At 37.3% G+C, this 12,566-nt stretch overlaps 1 protein-coding gene across 1 annotated transcript in view; it reads right to left on the reverse strand.

Moving 5' to 3' along the window:
* Positions 1 to 11,490, reverse strand: part of EXOC5 (exocyst complex component 5) — a 17,137-nt gene extending 5,647 nt beyond the window's left edge. Inside the window, exons 1-12 of the mRNA XM_008941524.1 lie at positions 11,386 to 11,490; positions 10,796 to 10,990; positions 7,060 to 7,124; positions 6,599 to 6,627; positions 6,337 to 6,446; positions 5,816 to 5,860; positions 5,580 to 5,720; positions 4,363 to 4,445; positions 3,692 to 3,901; positions 3,390 to 3,425; positions 2,375 to 2,522; positions 411 to 519 (exon numbers count right to left, since the gene is read on the reverse strand). Coding sequence (XP_008939772.1) covers positions 411 to 519; positions 2,375 to 2,522; positions 3,390 to 3,425; positions 3,692 to 3,901; positions 4,363 to 4,445; positions 5,580 to 5,720; positions 5,816 to 5,860; positions 6,337 to 6,446; positions 6,599 to 6,627; positions 7,060 to 7,124; positions 10,796 to 10,990; positions 11,386 to 11,490 — 1,276 coding nt within the window. The remainder of the gene's footprint in view (positions 1 to 410; positions 520 to 2,374; positions 2,523 to 3,389; positions 3,426 to 3,691; positions 3,902 to 4,362; positions 4,446 to 5,579; positions 5,721 to 5,815; positions 5,861 to 6,336; positions 6,447 to 6,598; positions 6,628 to 7,059; positions 7,125 to 10,795; positions 10,991 to 11,385) is intronic.
* Positions 11,491 to 12,566: the final 1,076 nt, after the last annotated feature.

The raw sequence follows: 12,566 nt of genomic DNA on the forward strand, positions 1-12,566 counted from the left end.
GAAAAATAGGTTCTCACTGTCAAGATGAACTTTTTTAATAGAAGAAGCTTTCTTATTTACTGTCCCTCTTGAAATTGTACAGATATACAAACAATAAAGTAATTATTATGAAACCTAAGATACTAAGCCTTAATATAAGAATATTCTCCTGTTATGGAAAAGTGAAATAGGTAGGGAGTCCCAATTTTTGTGATACAAATGTTTTTGAAGACAGTAGCATGTTTCCATCTGTGCATCAGTTCCTCAGAATAAAAGTTACACTTTAGAAGAGTGACTCCCAAATACAAACAGATTTCATTTAAACAGTATATTCTGAACAAGGCCAATCAATAAGGCACAGCAAAGACCTGCAGAGATCATCTGCACAAAAAGTCTAATGAGATGAAATGCTCAGAAAATACAATACTCACCAGCAAGGCCTGTTTCTAAAGCATAATCAATGTGTTCAGTACATAAGAAGTCTACAAGCATAGAAAAAATTCTAAAGGCATTCTTTGGTAAATCAGATGGATCTGAGAGCTTTAAAGAGAAAAAGAAAAAAAAAAAAAAAGATCCTAAAGGTCAGTTCCACACATATTTGAAAGTTTATCTAATCCTGCATAGGGGATAAGCTTAAAGTTTAACAAGTACTCCACAATAATTGGAATTTTATTCTAAATGAAAAGTATCCATGCAGAGAATTATTCAGGAGCAGCCTTTAGTATCAATAAACTGGCCACAATGTCTCCAGCCACAGCCAGAAAGGGGACACTGGGTTAGATGGATCTCCAGTCTCACCTAGTGCAGCTCTTCTTCTATCACTGCCACACTACTGCAGAAAAAAATAATACAGCCTGAACCTCAGCTACATTTATCACAGTTCAGCTGGAGTCAATGGAGCATGAAAATTTTTATTAAGTGAAGTAAAGCTCACATATACAGAGAGCATCTGTACCTTCATGAGCTGCAAGCAACAAGGGAATTTGGACAGCAACCTGTCAGTAAATCCCTTTCCTAAAGAAAAGCGTGTCAGGGCTTTGGCACATAAAGATGGATTTGGTTTTTAAGGAATTATGCAAAGACTTTATGAAGCTAGGAGTAAGAACAATGACTACTGCAATTCAAGTTAATTTATGCAGCAAAACTCCTAAAGACTTCTGCTGTATTACCAAAAAAAAAAACCCAAACCAAAAACCCAAATAAGAAATCACCATGACAGAGATATCCAAACACCAAAATGTTGCAATATATGGTTACATTCAGAATTATCAATTTATTTTTCCTAAAGCTGTAACAGTTAGGACAGAGTGTATCTGGATGCATATGTCATATGGTGTACATATTAAAATTAGCCAGCCAGGGACACTTTTAACTTCCAGCATGTATGGTAACAGAGAATTTATACACCTATAATTCTAAAAATCTCATTATATGCCAAGATCCACTTAGCACTGGTTCCTATTCCCACACATACAATTGCTTTCAGACCAGATGTGAAGAATTCCGATAGCCACAGGACAGAATTTTTGTACAAGAGGAAAAATTTAGTTTGTATCATGAATTTAACAACCATTTCTAGCAACTGCTGCAGTGACAAAAGTAATCTACCTGCTTGTCTTGCAGTCACTGACTTTCACCACGAGGAAGGTGCTAATCCCACTGTGTACATCTAAGTATATTTTATCTTTGGCTCCTCTAAGCATATAAAATGTTAAAAATATCTAAATATTGAAAATGTTAACTTTTTCTGCACTAAGCTAATTTAGACTATTAGAGGCATTAAAATGTCAGAAATCAGTGTAGTTAGCTCATTCAAAAAATCCCTAATATTTAAATTTGCAACTCAATTTCAAGAGTTTTCATTTACACTGAAGTATCAGACTAGCAGTGATTGACAGGCAGTAAAATCAGTGATTTAATCAGAAGGAAAACATTTTTTTGTTAGACTAAAGCATTTAACGTAGAGGGTTACTAATGTAAACCATGTTAAAGATTATTCTTCTCAGCATTTGATTTGTGATATTCTCTAATGCACTCAACAGAGAAAAACAACTGTTGAACTATTCTCTGTATTTTTAAAGAAGGAAATAAAAAATTACACTAAAGACTTCTCAAGTGTTGGGTCTAATGTAGTAAGAAAAGCTATGTATAGGCAATAGGGTTAATCCTCCCCACTTCACCAAAACCAGTATGAAAACCCACAAAATACAACTAGACACACTTTGAAAAAGCAAACTCTCAGCCTCCACTATGACCCTGAGTGAAAAATACAAGAGAATCAATTTGTTTAGGAACATCTTTCCTTCCTATCATATCTGACAGAAAATTTAATCTTGAGATTTAACTTTACACACAAAATTTTATGGCTAACAGAGATCACTGGAAGCAAACTTACCCTGTGACACCTTTCAAAAGCCTGTTTAGTTTCTTGCAAAAGGTTAACCACCACTTCTTGCGACAGAAAAGTTTCTCCATGTGTGTCAATACTTGGCCCCAATGGTAAGTTTGTACGTTGCCTGATTCTCTCCTTGAGGTCTTGAATACTAGGACAAAGGTACATCAAAAGAACATTTCACTGGATGCAATTTGGATGCTCAAATTCAACACTGATTTAGGATATTTTAGTTGTTAACTTAAGAAACAGAACCCAAGACACAGTTTAGGATATGCAAGCATTAAGACAGTCTTGCAAGCTTAAGAAAGAAAAAGCTATAAATGCAAAACTACCACCTCTGATCCCATAGTCAACTGTGTTCTACCATGGCACGTTCACACCATGGGACCAGCTATTCCCCATCCTGGAATAAGAGTAATTTCAATTGGGTCCTATTGCACTTCTGCCCTGCGGACGCAGCAGAGCCTCCACACCCAGTCACACTGTGTTTTCAGAACACTAATGAGCCTTCATCCACACCCACAGATCCTCTCATCCACTATCTCAGCAGTCCTCATTTAGTCGAGCATGCTCCAATACATTTCCATGCATAAAAAAACCCATGAAGTCAGTCACTACAATCAATTTAATTTTCCCCAAGAAAATTAAATTTTCATCTTGTTTTTTTTAGTTCATTTAACTGCTTTGCTGCTGCTGGTCTCTCCAAATCACTTTTCATTCCTGACACACTGAACCCAGTAGCTCTTTGAAAGGTGCAGTAGTCTTCACACAAGTTTTACTTCTTCCTTTCCCACTTCTCACTACTCCTTCATTAGAGTTTCTCTACCCTGAGGATAATGAAGTCTTGTTTTACCTTTCTCTAAGTCCATTGCATCTTCTGGGCTCACTAAGAGCTTTCTCACTGACATTGCTATGGTCTTTTCCCCTTCCTAGGTCTTGGGAGGGGACCACAAGACCTGGGCAGGTGAAAAAAAATGTATGCTTTTAGATACACACATATACATGCTTTAGGTACCTTAATTTTGCTTCAGTCCTTTTGTGGATCTGGATCCTAAGTTGAAACATAGGTTTAACTGGTATTTTTCATTTCCCACGAGCATATAAACACCATGCATCACCTTTCACATGTACCAAGAGCAATACACTTTTTAGCAGAAGTTAACACAGTCATAGCAAATGATAAAAAGCTGTTGGTCATTTTAGAAGCCTGCTCCTTTGCAGTTCATCCCTGTACACCCGACATGGAAAATACTAAGTCTCTCCCCTTACTGCCTCCCTTCCATTTTAAAAGTACAAAACTTCACAGAAGAAACTTACCCTCCAGTGCCAATAGACCTCTTCTGGTGGTTTTTGGAATCGTAATAGCGTTGCAGAATCATAGCACTCCTACTTTTCAAATAACCAATTTCCACCTCAATGTAATTCTCCAAGTAGGAAATGAAAATGGATTTGATAAGCTTAGACAAGAAAGTCTGTTTATCAGTACCCAGGTTAAATTCCATCAATTTGCTTGACAGATTAGTGGTTCTTTATGCAACAGAAACAAAGAAGGGGAGAGGAGGAAAAGGTTGAATTTGTATGAATTACAGCATTACATGTTTGTAAAGTACACAGCACAACAGAATCCTGATTGTGATGAAGGCTTCTAGCAGCTTTACATTTAAGTAAAGAATTTCCCATAATTTATGTTTAATTACATACAGTTTAACTGCAATCAAATAAGTCACCAGTGAGATGCAGAGGACTGGCTTTTGCAAGGTTTTAAAACTACTCTCAAAGATCACTATACTAAATATTTCCCATTAAAAATAATAATAACAGCAGGTTTAGATTTTCTTTAATAAAGCAATCATTGTAAAGGCTAATGGCCATTAAAAGTTTATAATTTTTATGAGAAGTTTGTGGTTTTGGCTTCTCTTCCTACATCTTGATAATCAATCTATTACAAAAGAATATCTACAACGATTTCATCATCTATATATAAATACCTTGTGTATAGATCATACAGATTCTTAAGATATTGTTCTGCATCTGATTTCCTGTGTTCTTCCAGCTGGTCCTTCACATAACTCTGTAAAATTTGGGGACATCTGTTAAATTAACTAGCAACCAAAGGTCCTACTCACTACCTGCTAGATTATATGTAATTTACTGCAAAGTGTGTATCTTACTTAAGGTAATTCATATCTTTGTTTCTAAATCTCTAATTTACAGATCCTGCATTATCTACAGAGAATGTTATATGCATCTTTTAGAAGAAAATTAGTTAATGCTAAAAAGCAGCAGTGTGTGAAGCAAAGACAAAAGACAGATTGCTTTGAAAATATGCTTGACCAACAAATACAAAATCTCTTCTTTTCACAAATCAAAAGCACCAGAGGCCTAGGGGCATTTCTGCAGCTGACAGTAAGCAAAGGAGAAACTTTCATATTTGCTTAGCATAATACACACACAAAGCAGACACAAGCTTAGAGTCTTCTTGTCATCGAATATTTGGGCAAAAGTATTATTTACCATAAAGCACTAAGTCAACACTGACACACAAATTTGGAGTTCAAACACAAGCTCAACCTCTATACTATAAAGGAAAAGAACATCTATAAGGAAATTGCTTTTTGAAACAAATAGTCATGTTGTTGACTGCACTCAGTGAGTGTCTTCACAGAATAGGAAACAATATTTTCAAGTATTCCAGCTTTCATATAAATACTGCACTAACTGCCAGACAGTGTTTGCAACCTAAGTTATTTTTCCTTATTCAATGCTAACCTCATGCATGAAACCTAATTGCAAGAATGAACATATTAAAGATACTTATTAAACATAAGACTTCTTTTCCTGACATGTTCGTGGCAGAAGGCATACAGAAGAAATCAAATGTATGTATGAAATCTTGTGATTAGCTAATGAACACACTTACTTATTTTACTTACTTTTACTTATTTAATTTGAGTATTTGCAGTTATACAGCATTCTGAGCCCAAGCTGCTCTATTTGATACAGGCTTGATTATGTCTGAACTTTTACAGAGCAATCAGCTGTGACTCAGTATCCTTATATAAGACTACAAATATTGTAAATTATCATTAATTGCTATTACAAGATACAATATTTCTAGATGAAAACTTTTCCTCAAGGAATTTGAGCAGATTCAAATTTGAAATACATCGAACTCTATGATTCAGCATGTTAAAATTTGAAATACCTGAAGTTTAACTTCAAAGATATTTTGAATGAGTTTGGCAAGGACAGTCTCTGGATTGCTAAAGACTTCTCCAACTTGCTTATTCACTCGCTGGCAAAGAATGGCTGCATCTTCAAAGACATCATTCCTCAAGAATGCACCCTAGGGTTTTAGAAGCACATTTCATAATATATTTACAACCACCTGTATGCTTAAGTCAACACCCAAAGAGATACATGTAAAACAAAATGCATTACCTCTTGACATTGTTTTATGTACACATCAACGCAATGGGAATAGCCCTGTGGAAGAAGCAAAACAACTCAAAGTTAAAGCAGGTTCTCCATGCTTTCAGTGTAGGAAATACAACCCCTTTGAAAGTAATTGCAAAAAAAAAAAATAGATTAATAGAAAGTGTAGACTCTTTCAAACCCATTTTTGTCCCAAACCTACACTTACCACCACTACACATGTATATGCACCACAAGTTTCAACACCCCCTCAAGCACAAAAGTCAGTTCACAGCCATACAAGATTCTCTTAGAATGCCTTCTATTGACACTGCTTCCAGTCCCCCATCATCTGCCTCTTTTAGTCCCCTCCATTTGGTTTCAGATGGGACACCCCAGTATCTCTGAAGATATAAGTGTTATCTGAAGATATAAGTGTTATCTGGCATGCTGGTTGTGCACATGCAAGCATGTTCACTTAAACCCATGACACATTAAGCACCTGTTTGTTTTATGTCTATATTTAAATTAAATCCCCCAATTTTTACCTTAAAATGAAGTAAAACTGCTGCTACTTCTCTCATTCTGGAGATTTCGCCTCTCCGCTGTGCACTGGTAAACTCTTGAATTAGCTGGCACTCTAAATCATGGTATTTACCTGGAAAGGAGAGGGGATAACAAAAAAAATCCATCAGGCTATGCAATATAAGCACCAACAAAAACTGTAATGCTGACAGTATTACATACTTCTTTTATCATCTTTAACAATTCAAATATAGGAATATGGATTGAACTGGGTATATAACTTACTTGCTATCTTTGATTTTACTTCAGAAAACCTGTTAACAACAAAAATGCCATGATTAAATTCAAATCCACATCACAAGAGAAATTACAGACATCCTAGATCATGAATAACAGGCACTCTACTTAAAAATGAAAGCGTGTAGCACAAAGATGACAGAAAAGTTACATGCTTTATATCCATAAAAACCTACAAGCATCTAATTCAAATCTAGCATTAAGTCAGCACAGCAAAATTATCCCATTAAAAGTCTGTTAAGCAGTTTAGGATGTGTATGTAAAGATGAGTACAACATGAGTGTGTGAACACAAACTGAGAATAGAGGAGAGAGAAATAAGCACACAATCCATCCCAAAAGCTGCATGAATCACTGAGTAAAACACCAAAAAAGTAGACAAGGGAAGCATCAGAAAATTATAGCTATTTGAAGATTATCTTTTTTTAAGGTGTTCAGATAGAATTTTACCTGTCAAAAGGCAGTTCCTGTGCAATCAAATGCAGTTTCTGAATAATATCAGCTGCCTCTTTGATCTGTGAAGAGTAAAATATGACAGAATTATTAAAGAAGGTCTGATTGTGACCTATTCCTTTCCTTCCCATCCACTGTCCAGTTTTCATACATATAGTTCCTATTTCTAAAGCTGGTTGAGCTGATATACCCATGGAAGAGATCATCCCCTTAAGTTCCTGTGTGTACTTTTAGGATGCTTCAGGTTTTAGGGTTTGCTTGTTTAACATGTATTTATACAGGTCAAACATGACCTGTCTTTTATTCTTTGTTCCCATTGGGCACACCTGTGCAGGTGTCTAAGCTAGCTGGACAAACAGCTCACCACTGTATTATAGCCATACAGTTGGCAGACTAAAGATTCCTCAGGGCTGATTAGTTCAGAATGTGGCTAGAACAGTCTGAAGAAAATCTGCACCCTTCCATTTGGGAATAAAACACATATCCATAACACAGATCTAGCTGAACTGCAACACTGTTCTTCTTCAAGTGATTAGGATAAAAGTCTTGCTGACTCACACCCAGACAGAAGAGATCTCTCTTGAACTCAGAAGTGAAATGGCAAGCAACCCTTCCAGACAAGTCAAGAAAAGCAGTGGGCAATTCTCTGCAATCAATGAAATGAGCTGCATAGCTGTATCCAAAAACAGCCATGACAGTGGTCAGCATGGAGAGGGGTTGGAAGGGGAACAAGGGGATCAAAGCAGAGCATAGCTGGAGCACCTCACATTAACATACCTGTTAATCATGTTCCAGAGAAGTGGAGTGAGAGGAAAGGAAGGAATGAAACCCCAGCTTCCCACTACTTAGAGCAGGTTGGGATTAAAACTTTTCAAGGACAGAGTAAGTCACACAGGTAAGAACATAGACTGTAGGCATCACACGAGGCTGTTGTTGAGGAAAAACAGGGCCTCTCATAAAACACACCCATTGTGCTTATTAAGAGCAGCTTACGTTTGGAACTGTCAGCTTAAAACAGCCACAAGTCAAAAGCAGCTACGCTCCTCAAATAAATCCAATGAAAAGCAGCCATTTCTATTAGCTTACAGCAAGCTGAATACCTGACCATTGTGATCAATACCTGTGTCATTAGAACAGCCCATATATTAGCAGTTATTCACTGATGTCACAAAAAAACCCAACCAAAACACCTCAAAACCACAACACTTTCTTTGGGGAGCTGTTAACTAACTTAGATTTTATTGAATTCGGGGCCTTCTCTTATGCACAACAGAAGCCATGACAAATCAGTTCTCCATGCTTTGTGCTTAAGTCTGGACATATTTAATTTTTAATTCAATCAGGCTTCTGTAAACTATTAAAACAAAATAAATATAGATTATGTAAAATACAATTTAAAGGCTATAACATATACCATAAAACAATCTGAACAATCGTGGACAGACTAGCAAGAGAGAATTTCAGCACAAAATATTTCTATGAACAAGTTAAAAGCACTAATGGAATAATGTTGCATACAGAACATAAATGGAGGAAAGGATCTAAGAATAATAGCAAACATTTAACACAGGACAATGCTATTGCACAATAAACAAGTGAGGTGCTAGATCACTTTGATAGTTTTAATTGTTTGAACTAGAGTGACTAACTCACTTCAAGACTCTTCAGTACAGGAGATGGAATGGTTAGCTGGCAGTGCAAGAGAAATTATGTGGATTCAGAGGATGGAGACACACAATCCAAAGTGTGACACAAGGCAGCAAGGAAAAACCTTCACAGAGATGGTAAGTTAGAAATGGCTCAGTAAGCCTAGGAGACAGTAATGTGGGAAATATCAACTTCATGTTAGGGAAAAAAGGATGCCAGCAAATTTTGAAAACTGACAGTAATTCCCTAGGAAATAACTGGACTATAATTCCTTTCTTGCATCTCCTTTCACAGCACCCCCTACTCTCAATATCTCACAGACAACTCTACATTTGTGAGGGATGGCATAGTACAAAAAAAAATAAAATCAGCACATCCTCCAAAACAATACCTAAACCCCACATCAGCTCAAAGATCAGAGGACTCTGACAAAGCATTATGGTCTTACATTTAAGAATATTTCTTATTATCTGGTATTTTAGAACTATTGTTTAGTTCAGAGATGCCTTAAGATGTAATAGCACATGCCTAGGCAGGCTCTTTTACTAGTTAAACTAGAAGGCAGAAGTTACAGAACAGTACCGGCCCACCTTGACTGGTATCAGTCTCAGTAAGATAACCTGCATCCAGAAAATCTTGTGTCTGCACACACTTCCTCTGCAGACTGGCACAAGACTGGCCTTTATATTTGTCTTCCTCCAAATCTGTTGAATGTCTTATTCTTCAGGCATATAAAGATCAATTTGCTTACCAATTTCCAGGTTTACCCTATTTATGTACTATTTTTCTCATATCCTCTAACAGACAGTATTACAGAACTTTAAGTTGAATTCTGTATGAGACTCTTGAGCAGGCAACACACACTTCTCAAACTTATGCTTTGTGATTTATTACGTTGCCATTAAAAATTTTTTAAAGGCATATTTTATTATCCACTTAGGGGGGGAAAAAGAAAAAGGCCAAAACCAAATCTTACAGAGATCTGGAAAAGGCTGTCCATAGAAGAACTTTTGTTGTTTTGAAATCTTTCTGTTTTCCTTCAAAGTCAGAGATTTTTATATGCTGCTTCTTTGATTAAGGCAAACTATCAACTGGTAATTACCACATATGCACACACTATGAATTGAAAGTCACTATACAATTGGCTTCTTGAGAATACAAGTACATGAATTGATTAGTTTTTCATTTCCCTGAGAGATGCCTTCAGCCCAGTATAGAGGGGATGACTATTAATCTATTCCCGGGTCCTTTATGAGCTGCATTTCAAGCACATTTGTTTTTTGCTGAATGTGCAGGCCAAGTTTTTGCTGTTCCCACATACTATAATTTTTTCCTGACAACAATCACACCACTGCACAGAATTTAAGGAGAGCGGGGAGAGTCTTCAGGACACACCTCAAAAAAAAAACAAACCCAAACCAACAACTTCAAGTATCTTTCAAACTGCACAGGGAAATTTTAGTATGTGCCCTTTTGCTTACAGCTGGGCACTCTTCCCTTAGTTTATTTCTATTAGTTACACCATTCAGATTGTATTTGCTTCGTGAACATAATCTTGAAGTATAAGAAAAACAAAATGCTTTAACATTCCTTTGAAGTTTTCCTGCCCAGTTCCTCTAAATTCAGAGGGTGGAGACATAACCACAGGACTACACAAAGCCCAAAGGCATGCTGTGACAAAAAGGTATCCAAGGCCAGTGGACTGACCCAACAGAGTAAAGCTTCACAAAGAAGTTGTATTCAGAAACATTCTGCATTAGAGGGTGGATCTGAGGCACGGGGTTCAAAGGGAAAAGGCAGATATTGTATGCACTCTAAAGTTGCCCTCCCAGAGCTTCTCAAATCTCTGATAATTTCATAAAATGAAACATGCCAACGTTGCCACATTAAGCATCACTGAATACAAACGCTCTATCAGCAATCTGCAGCCCAGTGCTGTTAATTTACATTTCAGAACAATGAAACTTTAACAAGTCGGTCACTCACTGGTTTGAAGTCTGACCATGGTAAGTCACGGTAGCAGCTTGTAATTAGGGCAGTCCTGCTTATTGCTTTGAACTGCTTTCATCCCGCTGACAGCTCTTACCTTTTCAGAGTTTGTAAAAACATCAGACTTCAGCTCTCCATCCAGAAACTCATTAAAGTATTTCATCAGCTTCTGAGCCTCCACTGCCCGTTGCCGTGGCGTGTTTACCCCCTCCAGTTGGTCGCCAAGGTGACAGACCTTAGTTGCTACATAGCTGATGTGCTCATCTAGTTCTTGGAAATGCTGGAAGGCAACCTGGGAGAACACAGACACAACTCTTCATTTCCACTTACTGCCATTTAGGAAACACCAGATTTACTCCAGTAAGAAGAACAGTGAAAGTAAGCATCAGCTTTCTAAGTGCTGCATCTCAGAACTACAGAACTACACAGAACCACTAATTCAGTAACACACAACTGCTTAAAAGTTTAGTGTCTTCCTTCGCACTATTGTGAAGATTCTCTACTTTCTGAATAGCTAAGACTCATCAATGGAATATGCAGATAAGCCCCCTTTGACAGGGGAAATGCTTTTCCATCAAACCCTCTTTATTCTTATCTCAAACAGTAACATGCTGTGCTAGGAAATGTTAATAGATGCTTTCCAAACTTGCACAGCTTAGCACTGACTATACTCTTTTTAGATTTTACCTGGTTGCTTTTCTGCAGCTCTTGTACTTTCTTGGCAAATTCCTTTGCTTCCTTCTGGCATTGCTGTTCCAGTTTCTCCACCTTTCTCTGAATCCTTTCATCCATTACCTGTAATTCCTGGATATGATTTACAAATTCTTCCAATAATCTGATTTAAAATAAAATACAGGAAAGCAGGCTTCAGTTTGAAAGGCACCGTCTTCTGCAGAGAGCTTAAAAAAACCTCAAAGAACTTGCCTACAAGGCTGATATAATCACATCTAACTTACAAATGCCATTTTGTTTTAAACTACATTGCACTAATTGTGTAGAACTCTAAGCCTATGTAAAAACATGATCACATGGAGGTAGGCCAGGGGAGAAGAGAATGCCTAAATACCACTCACTCAAGAACGTGGCTCTGCCACAGGTACAAATATCTCTTAAAAGGACAAGGAGAGCTCAGGCTACTACATCCCTGCAACGTAAGGGCTGTAACAGGAAAATATTTTCTACTGTACATGTCGCTGTAAAGTTATAAATCAATATCCTATTAACAGGCAATGAATGCAAATGTAGTGTCTCACAATGTTGCTTCTTGACTCCACTTTTCTTTCTACAACATAGACCACTTTAAGTGTTTTTTTTTTTCTGCCATTTCCCATCACTTTGATTTTTCTTTCAATGCTTTACTCTTCCCAAAACCAGTTCATATGCCTGCATTCTTAAATTTCCTCTCTTCTTTTTCGCCCCTCTCACGTACTCCTCTCTTTCTCTCTGCTGTTTTTGTCCATTCTGTCCCATTTCAGCCATCTTTGCAGCTTACAGTTTTCTAAACACCCAAGTCACAGATGCTTAGGGACTGGATTACTCCCAGATCCTCCACAGCCATAAAACTCACTCTAATAACTGAAAACATACTGCAGATGTGAGGACTCTGTTTGCAAAGGTTTAATGCCAAAGCAGAGGAGAAGAGGAAATGGGAATCTCTTCCAGGGAGCTATTTCTAGACTATTCAGGAATCTGCATTTTCATAAACACTCTGCTGAACAGGTATACAGTGAATGTGAAGACCTTTCAACCTGCAGTGCTGCAGAAAGGCAGTAGGAGAATGTGTTCCTCTCCTGGCTCCCTATTCACAGGCAAGTGGAAGAGAAAAGCCGAATTTTCTTTTATTATTCTACCCTCATGTGACTCTTTCC

Source organism: Merops nubicus, unplaced genomic scaffold, assembly GCF_000691845.1.
Source record: "Merops nubicus isolate BGI_N331 unplaced genomic scaffold, ASM69184v1 scaffold41215, whole genome shotgun sequence".
In the NCBI taxonomy this organism is placed as follows: domain Eukaryota; kingdom Metazoa; phylum Chordata; class Aves; order Coraciiformes; family Meropidae; genus Merops; species Merops nubicus.